General features: G+C 45.9%; 2 protein-coding genes across 3 annotated transcripts; both read left to right on the top strand.

The window, feature by feature from the left end:
* On the top strand, positions 1 to 6,615 carry LOC135103492 (iodotyrosine deiodinase 1-like). The gene is made up of 7 exons (XM_064009857.1): positions 1 to 141; positions 2,015 to 2,187; positions 3,681 to 3,780; positions 3,978 to 4,108; positions 4,237 to 4,362; positions 4,826 to 5,016; positions 5,861 to 6,615. Exons 2-7 carry the CDS (start codon positions 2,022 to 2,024, stop codon positions 6,041 to 6,043), a joined length of 897 nt encoding a protein of 298 aa, XP_063865927.1. The 5' UTR covers positions 1 to 141; positions 2,015 to 2,021; the 3' UTR covers positions 6,044 to 6,615.
* A 368-nt stretch (positions 6,616 to 6,983) lies between these two features.
* LOC135103491 (uncharacterized) lies at positions 6,984 to 11,005 on the top strand. 2 transcript variants are annotated; one of them, XM_064009855.1, is made up of 6 exons: positions 6,984 to 7,492; positions 7,874 to 7,961; positions 8,175 to 8,257; positions 8,425 to 8,601; positions 9,273 to 9,588; positions 9,909 to 11,005. In XM_064009855.1, exons 1-6 carry the CDS (start codon positions 7,391 to 7,393, stop codon positions 10,100 to 10,102), a joined length of 960 nt encoding a protein of 319 aa, XP_063865925.1. In that variant the 5' UTR covers positions 6,984 to 7,390; the 3' UTR covers positions 10,103 to 11,005. The 2 variants fall into 2 exon arrangements, with proteins under 2 accessions (XP_063865925.1, XP_063865924.1); XM_064009854.1 differs by having other exon boundaries at positions 9,273 to 9,600.
* Positions 11,006 to 11,238: the final 233 nt, after the last annotated feature.

Raw genomic sequence — 11,238 nt, 5'->3', positions numbered from 1 at the left:
ACAGTAGCTCAGGCGGCAAGTGGGTGTGTGGACACGTTTTCCGAACACCTTAGTTCCAGTTTCAGACAGCCGCGCTAGCTGCTCTACTTCAGTGGCATTTTAACGGTACACGGGAAAATCAGGATTAGGATTAACGAAAAGGTAATTCAAGATGTGACAAGTTGTCCGTACAATTTCAGTATCAGTAATAAAAATAATAAATCTTCATATTAAAGAGACACAATAAACGAATACGCAATCCAGTGCTGTCATCGTCGTTCACTTTTGTGGCGCCGTCGTCAGCCCCAAGGATCATCAAACACAACCGTGATAAAGTAGTCGGGAAAGCAACACTTGTTTCAGCCTACATACTCGTAGCCTGCATCAAGGATCCTTTAGTCAAGTTTAGTGCACACCGACTATAATTAAGGGACAAAGATGAACAACTTATGCTGTTCTTCGCCGCAGGAAAGTTATAATACGATAAACTTAGATATACCAAGGAATGTAAAAGTACTAGCAGCTGATGTGTTCCCGCACATGGCCCCCAGTGAGGAAGTCAGTGAAGTACAGAACAAATTTATGGAGTCTAGTGGCAGCCAAGGTTAGCAGCGCCTTAAGCAAGATAGATGTAGGTTGTGGTATCACTAAAGCCGCCTGGCCTCAACAAACACAAGGGTTGGTTGTCTCAGCCTATTTACCAGACCACGACACACAGAGAGAGAGAGAGAGAGAGAGAGAGAGAGAGAGAGAGAGAGAGAGAGAGAGAGAGAGAGAGAGAGAGATTGGCCATTTCATCTTGTACTGTATGTTGGATTAGGTGACCCTGATACTCTTAACCTTTACCTGACTCAACCTGTCACCACCAACACAACATACGTCTGGCAGCAGCCTCTGTCCCACCCAGATGACCTCGACTCGATATTTACTTACCGCCATCTCCCTTAACATTAGCTGGCAGCAGCCTCTGTCCCACCCAGATGACCTCGACTCGATATTTACTTACCGCCATCTCCCTTAACATTAGCTTCTTTTCCACGTTCATCCTCTGGCGTGCGCGTATAGTGAGTGTGCGCGAGTGTTATTTCTACTTGCCTCAACCTCTGCAGGACCTTCGACACGCGGAACACATAATTTCAGGATTGATGAAACTAGTCCCGCATGACGTTAAGATTTCCGTACAATTTCAGTGTCAATAATATCAGAAAATGACAACTTTTGACTTTAGAGACACAAGCGTATACGCAGTAGTTATTTTAAATTGTTGTGCTGCACGTATCAGTACGAATGTCCCGTCAAACCTAACCGTGCTAAAGTACTAGGAGAAGCGAAATTTATCTAAACCTACGTAACTTGTGTCATTACATCATTGAGAGCTTAATAGCGGCTTTCAAAAACTGATAATTTATCTACAGGGTTGAGTCATGACAGGGAGTGGCCGGGGATCGAACCCCTCACACAACCCTCAAGACACGACTCTTGCCACTCGCACCAGTAATCACGCTGCTTTATTTTAACAAGATTAAGGGTTTCTTGTCGTAAAACTGCTAGCAAGCTGGAATTTTTTTTTTTTTTTTTTAAAGAGACAAACATACTATTGTGCTGTCTGTGTGTGTGTGTGTGTGTGTGTGTGTGTGTGTGTGTGTGTATGTGTGTGTGTATGTGTGTGTGTGTGTGTGTGTGTGTGTGTGTGTATAGATCACGTGCTGGACTCTTGATTACCGGCCATCCAGTCTTGATGAAAGCTCATGACCCGACCCACACAACACTACTCACGCTCCTCGCTCAGTACTTGAAATCTTTGCGAAGTGAGCATATTGCATACATCGGTTTTCCAAGCGGCCATTTTTTTATTTTTTTTATACGTAAGAGGGGCACTGGCCAAGGGCAACAAAAAGAGCGAATAAAAAGGCCACTGAGGCGCCAGTCCCAAAAGAGATGTAAAAAGGATCAGGATAAGTGTCTTGAAACCTGTATTTAAGAGGGAGGGGGCGAGATTGCGTCAGCGTTAAATAACATCCTCGCCACCACACAGATACGCCATGTCCCTGACCACGCGCTATCTTCTTCCGCTCCTCTATGACATCTGGCCACTGTTGCTGCCTACCTTCCTGGTCGTGCTGGTGTCCATGCTGCTGTACCGCCGCCGCAACCTACACGTCAGTCACGCAGAGGACACCAAGAAGACTGCAGCTAAGCGAGTCATTCGTAAGTACGCAGTAGTGGTAGTAGTAGTACTGTAGTGACGTTTCCCTCTTAATACCATGCAGTTCTGTACGCACGACCGGGGATCGCGTGTCAAAAGGCGGCGTGGCGGTGGCGGCAGTATTACATCAAAAAGCTGCTGAAATTATGAGAATTATCATTGAATGATTAACGAACTTTAAAAAGGAAGGCGCCGCAACATTGCAGTCATATGGCGGCACTACAAAATGTTCAAAGCAATTAAAACGTTAGGTTAAAACAGTGATGGTAATAACAAAATTGTACAAAATTGTAGTAAGAAAAAAAAAAACATCAAAGTGATAGGATATGAAAGGAAATAGGATTAATCAGTGAGAAGTGAAATGCTATAAATTGAGAGTTATCAGTTTTTGTGCTGTTCCATGACAAGAGCCAGGATAAAGTCCACACACGGGAGGAACAAAACTCGTCAGACCTCTCCAAGATGTGTCCACTTGCTGACCTTGCATGCACACTCGAAATTCCCTCGCTCTTGTCTCTGCCTTTATCTTTTTTTATCCACCTGATAGTTCTCTGTTATGATTATGCGTCAGGTAATTTCTGATTATAATTATCATTCTTATCTTGCATCAGCAGCAGTGTACCTGCAGGGCGTGGTGGGGTGTCCCCTTGCGCCCCCACATTTCTTTCCAGCGATGGTGTCCTCACAGGTTTCAGTTTGAGAATGTCTGCAACAACATCGAAACTGATTTGCCAAAATACAGAAGGTGAAACTAACTGCTGACCGCCTTTGTACGGCTATTTCTGTGATTAAAACAGTGATGGTAATAACAAAATTGTAGTAAGATAAAAAAAAAAAATCATCAAAATGATAGGATGTGAAAGGAAATGGGATTCATCAGCGAGAAGTGAAATGCTATAAATTGAGAGTTATCAGTTTTTGTGTTGTTCCATGACAAGAGCCAGGATAAAGTCCACACACGGGAGGAACAAAACTCGTCAGACCTCCCCAAGATGTGTCCACTTGCTGACCTTGCATGCACACTCGAAATTCCCTCGCTCTTGTCTCTGCCTTTATCTTTTTTTATCCACCTGATAGTTCTCTTATGATTATGCGTCAGGTAATTTCTGATTATAATTATCATTCTTATCTTGCATCAGCAGCAGTGTACCTGCAGGGCGTGGTGAGGTGCCTCCTTGCGCCCCCACATTTCTTTCCAGCGATGGTGTCCTCACAGGTTTCAGTTTGAGGATGTCTGCAACAACATCGAAACTGCGTTGTCAAAATACAGAAGGTGAAACTAACTGCTGACCGCCTTTGTACGGCTATTTCTATACAGGTATGTACACTCGGGGTAATTTTTGTGCCTCTGACTGCTGCACCAATAGGAAGCCCTGCAGCAGTGATCAACGCAGAGATTTTTTTCTCTCTGAGATGTCAGCGGCTGGTAGAGGCAGGCTGGGTCAGCTTACCTTAAACTTATCCTTACAAAATGTTTTTTTTTTTTTTTTTTCAGAATTTGGTGACGTCGGTGACAGCGACGATGAAGGTCAATCAGATCTGGTGGACCCGCCCCACGACGAGGATGTGGCGCACATCCGCTACCAACACGACAGGTGGGCACCATGTGACGCACTCATACGCGCACGCGCGCACGCACGCGCACACACACACACACACACACACACACACACACACACACACACACACACACACACACACACACACACACACCGGGACACCAACCCCGCGTGAGACATGCCGAAATTATTACGAGTTTGTTATTCTTTTTTTTTTTTTTTCCTTCTTTCAGGCTGAGCATCGAGGAAAGTCAGCGAAGGGCAGATGAATTTTACCATTTGATGAACAACCGACGCTCCATTCGCTTCTTCAGCCGCGATCCAGTGCCGCGGGAGCTGGTGGAGAAGCTGGTCCTGACGGCGGGTGCGGCTTCCATCACCACTCGGCACCTTGGCACTTGTGGCGATTGCGTGGTGCAAAAAACTAATGATTTGAAACACATCTGTGCCACACACCCACCGCGAGAATAACTGTGTCTGTCTCTCACACAGGCACGGGGCCGTCTGGGGCGCACACCGAGCCGTGGTCCTTCGTGGCAGTGAGTGACCCGGACTTCAAGGAGCAGATCCGGTCCATTGTGGAGGCCGAGGAGGAGATCAATTACACCAAGAGGATGGGTAGGTATCGTGCAGGGAACACCTCAACTTTGGCATGTAATGCCGTTCCCTGTCAGGTGAGTGCCGGAGCCTTACAAATAGCACCATCCCGCGCCCACACCTGTGTCCCACCACCCACAGAACAGGCTCACGCAGATGCCACCTTGCTTCCAGTGTCGTTTTCAAAGAACATATTCTGAAATATTTTTGCGCCGCACCTCCACTACTTTCAAAAGGCTCTAGTTGAAATTACACGGATTTTTCAATGTGTGACAGATTTCTACAATATTAACAGGAGAAACAGTCTTGAGAACCTGGTTAATTATCTTTTTGACCTTTGAAAATAGCCGTGGTGGGAGAGCAAAGCGTTTCAGAATACTGGGCCAAGTCTTACAATCCGTGTGTCCTTGCTTACTCCCGAAAATCTACATTAATTACTCCCTGTGCCCTCATGACCGCAGTCTTCAACAACTTTTACCCGCAGGCAAGCAATGGGTGGCGGACCTGAAGGCGTTCAAGACGACGTGGAGGAAGGAGTACCTGACGGAGGCGCCGTGGATCCTGCTTATCTTCAAGCAACCACACTCACCGCTCCCCGACGGACGTAAGGTTAACCACTACTACCATGAAATCTCCACGTCCATCTCGTGTGGCATCCTGCTGGCTGCCATACAGGTAGGGAGGGAGAGCTGGAAGCGGGTGAGAGAGAGAGAGAGAGAGAGAGAGAGAGAGAGAGAGAGAGAGAGAGAGAGAGAGAGAGAGAGAGAGAGAGAGAGAGAGAGAGAGAGAGAGAGAAACAAATGAGGCAAGGCATTGGTAGGTAGCCGGTAAGGAAAGCAGAAATGAGAATGAGGAAAAACGAGTGACGAGAAGGATGGAGCAAGGTTATGTGTAGAATGAGAGGAGCACTAGCAAGGGAAAGGGGCACTGCACTAACACATGGAAGAGAAAAACACTCTCGCCACATGCTGACCGTAAACACAAGTAAAGCAATAGACATACACATTCAAATAAGATAAACTAACCACCTAAAACGTTTCATCTTGACTACTTTATATAGGCTGTAGTGGAGTTTATTAGGATTTTCAGGAATGTTTCAAGAAGGTTAGTGATGGCTAGACAAGGATTCGTTAACATTATTAGAAAAGACACATGAAAACCGGATTAACCAACTTTCTTTTTGAAAATAGTCGTTCTATATCAGGGCGTTGCAAAACACGGACTAAGGTTACACAAAAGGTTGCACAATTTAAATTTAACCCTTCCACCGCTGCCCAATACTCTTCCATTATCACCTACAACATTTTGGAAACGTTTTAAAATTACTGTTCCTTAAATTAGTAGTCTTGTACCAAAGAAACGACAACATTAACTTTCTACTGTCTTTTTTGTGTGTCCATGCGGTAACTTTTTTTTCCAGTGCTCTAAATATTAAGAACTACCACAGCAGCAAAAATGGTTAACTGAAATAAGCACTAAGTACCTACTACAGCCTAACACAGCTTTCCTCACACCCTAGAACGCGGGCCTCGTCACCCTCACCTCCACGCCCCTCAACTGCGGCCCCGCACTACGCTCCATCCTGAACCGCCCGTCCCACGAGAAGCTGTTGCTGCTACTGCCTCTGGGCTACCCCACCACGGACGCCACGGTGCCGGACCTCAAGCGCAAGCCCCTTGAGGAGATCCTGACCATGATGTAAGGTCGAGGAGTGGCAGCGAGCAGGATGAAGTTGTGGAGGAAGTTGCAGCGAACAGTCATGTCATCTGTGGATTGACGGACTTCCTGTTGTTATCGAGTTATAATGAAGGACATGAATATAACCTCTGTTTTTCAAGCATGATAAAGGAAGAAAATTATGGAAAAATGAACAAAATATGAGACTGTTAGTAACTTTAAGTATATATCAAGGTGTGTGTGTGTGTGTGTGTGTGTGTGTGTGTGTGTGTGTGTGTGTGTGTGTGTGTGTGTGTGTGTGTGTGTGTGTGTGTGTGTGTGTGTGAGAGAGAGAGAGAGAGAGAGAGACTGCCTCGTGGCTCGGTGGTAAAGGGGCCAAGTCTGTGTTGGGGGCAATGGCTGATATAGGCTCAAACTCCACTAGGGGCTGGTCACCTCTGGGATTTTTTATGTGTGTGTGTGTGTGTGTGTGTGTGTGTGTGTGTGTGTGTGTGTGTGTGTGTGTGTGTCATTCATGGTCGTGTATTTTGTGTATGCTGCACATTCTGTTCCTAATCTACTTAAGGAACTGGAGAACAATATAATGAATAAGCCTGATTTCGCGAGTTATTCTGAACCTTACTTCCTTAGAATTCATTAACATTCTGGAGAGGGAAGCGTCCTTGCCCTCGATGCAATGGAATGGAGCAAAGACGAGAAGGGAAGATGGGTGGGATGGCTGGTGGCGAGAGAGAGAGAGAGAGAGAGAGAGAGAGAGAGAGAGAGAGAGAGAGAGAGAGAGAGAGAGAGAGAGAGAGAGAGAGAGAGAGAGAGAGAGAGAGAGAGAGAGAGAGAGAGACAACGGATAGGGGTTAAAGGGGGGATAGAAAGGAGGAGTGGAGAGGAAGGGGGGGTTGTGGATGAAAGGAAGTCACTTTAGAAACAAACAGATAAGGATTCTCTGCTGCGTGCGTGCCTGTATGTGTGTGTGTGTGTGTGTGTGTGTGTGTCAGTAGTTGACAGTCTTATTGCTGCAGTAGACGTCTTCTTTCCGCGTGATTGAGTGCGTGCAGTGGTGATAGCGCTAGTGGTGAGCTCGAGCATGACGGGGAAGACGGTGAAACATCGCATCACACCTCCACTACTTTCAAAAGGCTCTAGTTGAAGTTATACGGGTTTTCAAGGATGTTTTTTATGGCTCTACTGAGAGATTAACAACCTTTCCATATCATTAACACAAGATAGACTTGAGAATCCGGCAAGATTATCTCTGTGGCCTTTGAAAAACAATCATGGTGAGAAAGCAAAGCGTTTCTGAATACGAGCCACAGTGACGTGATGGTGGTAGTGGTATAACTACTGTCGTGGTGGTGGTGGTGGTGGTGGCTGCAGAATGGGGTGCCGCTACTCTAAGGCTACCGGGTGCTACTCCCTGACGTGCTGCTTCTGCGTGGAGGCTGACGAGGCGTGTTGGTGGATCGGAGCAGTGGGCGTGGTGAGTCCTTGCACCTCCAAAGTCTTCATTCCTATCAACAACCTCTCTTCCATTTTTCTCCTTGTTGCTCTAACCTAAATTAACCTAAACCTCTTGTTCTTACTCTTGCCTTGTATCTTCCTGTATTTTCCTTCATCCTATTAATGTCTCTTCTTCACGGTCTTATCGTCCAGTTTATCACACGCCCTCTTCATTGTTTATCACTTCACAATACTGTCGCTAGTCATGTGTACTGCATATCACCATAATTATTCGTATAACTTGATATGTGACATCCCGATCGTTGTCCTGTTTACTGCTTTCCTCTTCGTCTGATCCTCATCCCTCGATCTTCACCCCCGTGCCTCGATCACTGACTGCCTCCTGCTCGCTCCTTGGCAGATATGGGGCACCGTGGCTATCTTGCTGGACTTCATATCAGCTCACCTCCCGGAACATTACTGCGAAAACTGCCTTGACCACACCCTCAGTCAGTTGTGCTCGTTTTACTGTGTTCTGTTGGCTGTATTTTATTACCTTTTCTACTCAATCCGTCAGTAGTAACGAGGTTTGCTTCATTACAATCATTACAAACCACTTTTTTCACGAGAAGCTTTTTCATGAGACTGGCTTATATTCAGGGCATAAATCTTCTAATTTCCATGTGACATTTTGTTCGAATGTTCTTTTTTCTCGGCCACAGACACTAAGCTGAGTCTGGCATCGGGCAGCATCAACGCCGCACAGTGGATGGCGAGCGTCCTTCTGCTACATGGCGCAAGGAAGGTGGGTGGTGTGGGTGAGTTTGAGGACAGGGTGGTGCGTCTTGAACCAGTCAAGGAAAGCTAAGTGTCAAGAGAGAGAGAGAGAGAGAGAGAGAGAGAGAGAGAGAGAGAGAGAGAGAGAGAGAGAGAGAGAGAGAGAGACTGCAGCGCCATCACCTTGTCCTGCAGGAAAACAAGTGGTTACTGGTGCCGTGGCTGGCGTGCAGCGTGGTGAGCCTGGCCATGCTGGTGGCGTGGGTGGCGACCACGCTGCCCCGTACACCCTCTCTGCGCAGCATGGTCTCCCTCATCCAGCTAGCGTGGGGCATTCACTTCTTCCTGGTGGTCACGACCCACTACAGACGGGTAAGGCCACCTCAGGCTGACTGGAGCGTCATCAGATTTTCTATACAGATTATACGGACGTGAATTTTCGGTAAGATGCATTCCATCAATGGTCAGACGAGAATATTTCCGCTGTTTCTCAGCCAAATGGAGATTTCTTTTTATATTGTAAAATGAAGAAGTATCCCCCACAACAAGCAACCTGCACTCTGATAGACACAAACAATCTGAGTATAACAAAAATCCCCTTATCTGACGTGTAGGAATCTCTGAACGGCAGACATTAACATTTTCATATTAAATATAACACCGCGTACAAAGAAGACTCCAAAGATTTTTTTTTTCATCAGATCACTTCAGCATTACACAAGTACACTAGTACACCTCCTAACGCTCCATTTTCTCTGGTAACTAAGTCAACATTTACAACAGTAACTACAAGATGAGAACATGAAGAAAGCTGCAGGAAGCCACTTAACCTGTACGTGGTAGTCCCTGTATAAAACATTCCTCTATACACCTGTTACTCCTACTATTATCCATGACCTTATCTTATTTTAAAGCTCTTGACTCGACGCAAACAAACATATCACTGAGTCTATTTCTGCTAGTCTATACAAGTGACAAAGGACTCGTGATTTTGCTCCCTTACCACATCCCACAGCCCTTATTAACCCCTGCCCTGTCCCTAGCTGGCCCTGAAGTTCGTGCTGCCCGAGGAAGCGCCCTTAATCGTGCCTCCAAACACGCCAACCAAGCGACATAAGCTACGACGGCGGCGGCTGGACCCAGGCTGCCAACCCGCCATCAGGGTGTTGCTGGGAGCTGCCCTAAGATTGCACGGCAACCTGCAGAGTGGCGCGCCGCAGGACGAGGACGAGGACGAGGACGAGGACGAGATGGAGATGCATATTATTGTGGGCAGTGACGTAGGCGAGGCAAGGGATGAAGAGGAAAGTTTTAGAAGACGTGGACGGACGACGATGCGTGAAGGAGGGATGGCTGAAGGTGACGAGACGAGTAGGTGGTGGTGGTGGTGGTGGTGGTGTGAAAGAGAGAGAGAGAGAGAGAGAGAGAGAGAGAGAGAGAGAGAGAGAGAGAGAGAGAGAGAGAGAGAGAGAGAGAGAGAGAGAGAGAGAGAGAGAGAGAGAATGGTGACAATAATGATTGTGATGATGGTAGCAGCAGCATCAACAGCAGTAGTATTTATAGTAGGTTATAATAATAATAATAATAATAATAATAATAATAATAATAATAATAATAATAATAGTAACAACAACAACAACAACAACAACACAATATTCACCGGGTCATCTCCCCGCCAGGAATGGAGGAGCGACTTATCATCATGCACACTTCGGAGCGTCACGTGCTGGGCAGAGTGGAGCACTGCTCACCACACCGCGGCGAGGATGAGGCAGCGGGTGCAAATGCGGGGCGGGACGAGGCGACATCAGGTAGCCGCGGCGATGTTGTGGGAGTCCCTTCATCCCCACTTCACTCCGACAATACAGACTGAGCTCCCCGTTCCTTTCAAGCCCACAGACTGAGCTCTCTCTGACTTCACGCCCACAGACAGAGCTCCTTCACGCCCACACGTAAAACGGGCTCTAGCCAAGGACAACATAGAGTCTTGAGCAAGACTCCGCGGAAGAGGATAAAGGCATGCAGTCAGCAAAATCAGAAGAGCAATATATATATATATATATATATATATATATATATATATATATATATATATATATATATATATATATATATATATATATATATATATATACCGGAAGAGCCCAACGGAGAGGACAGGGGGACACAATAAGGAGAAGGATAGAATGTTAACTTTCTGTATCCCCACGCCTATAGACTGGATTTCTTTTTGTTTTGCATTCTACCCAATTCTTAAAACAACGGAATCATGAAGCACTGCACTATTCCGTGAACATCCGAAAGTTTAAGTAGCAAGTCCTGTGCCTTTGAAACCTGCAACACCGTGAGTCAGTGGCCGTCTGAGGAGGGCCTTGCTTGAATTTTTTGCTGGTGGACCATGATATCTTTCATGCACCGACGATACCTGGCAATTGACATGAAACTTCACTTGAGGTAGAGAAACATTTGAGGTTCTTGTCTAAACAGCTGCGGAGAACAATGAAGATTTCTTTAACGGCAAAACAAAAATGAGATATGATTAAGATTGCTTTGCCTCCCAACCTTTACAAATGAGACTCTTCGCTAAGTTATTTCTCTTGTTTCATGTTGCCTACTATGTGATGGCCTAGTGGCGCCTGAGGACTCAAGGTACACTGCTCTTTGTTTAAGCAACCACTGTAAGAATATCATATGCTGTTTTTGACAGATTACTAATAAGTGTACATAATATTTTTGTGTACGAGTGTAAACTGAAATAATAAAGTGAAATTCTGTGCTTTTTCCTTTTTTACGAAATACAACTAAGTATGAGAAAAAAAATTATCTGAGGTAAATGATACTGACTAACAGACTGATTTATTTGAAAGCGTCACAACAGCGGGGTCATAAGGCGTTGAGGAGAGATACACAAGTTTTCACACACCCACACACACACACACACACACACACACACACACACACACTTTGAGGTCAACGTACGTGTCCTTGAAATTCCAGGAAGGAGAGAGA

This window comes from Scylla paramamosain, chromosome 9 (genome assembly GCF_035594125.1).
Source record: "Scylla paramamosain isolate STU-SP2022 chromosome 9, ASM3559412v1, whole genome shotgun sequence".
Classification (NCBI taxonomy): Eukaryota; Metazoa; Arthropoda; class Malacostraca; order Decapoda; family Portunidae; genus Scylla; species Scylla paramamosain.
This window is presented reverse-complemented; position numbering and strand designations above follow the sequence as displayed.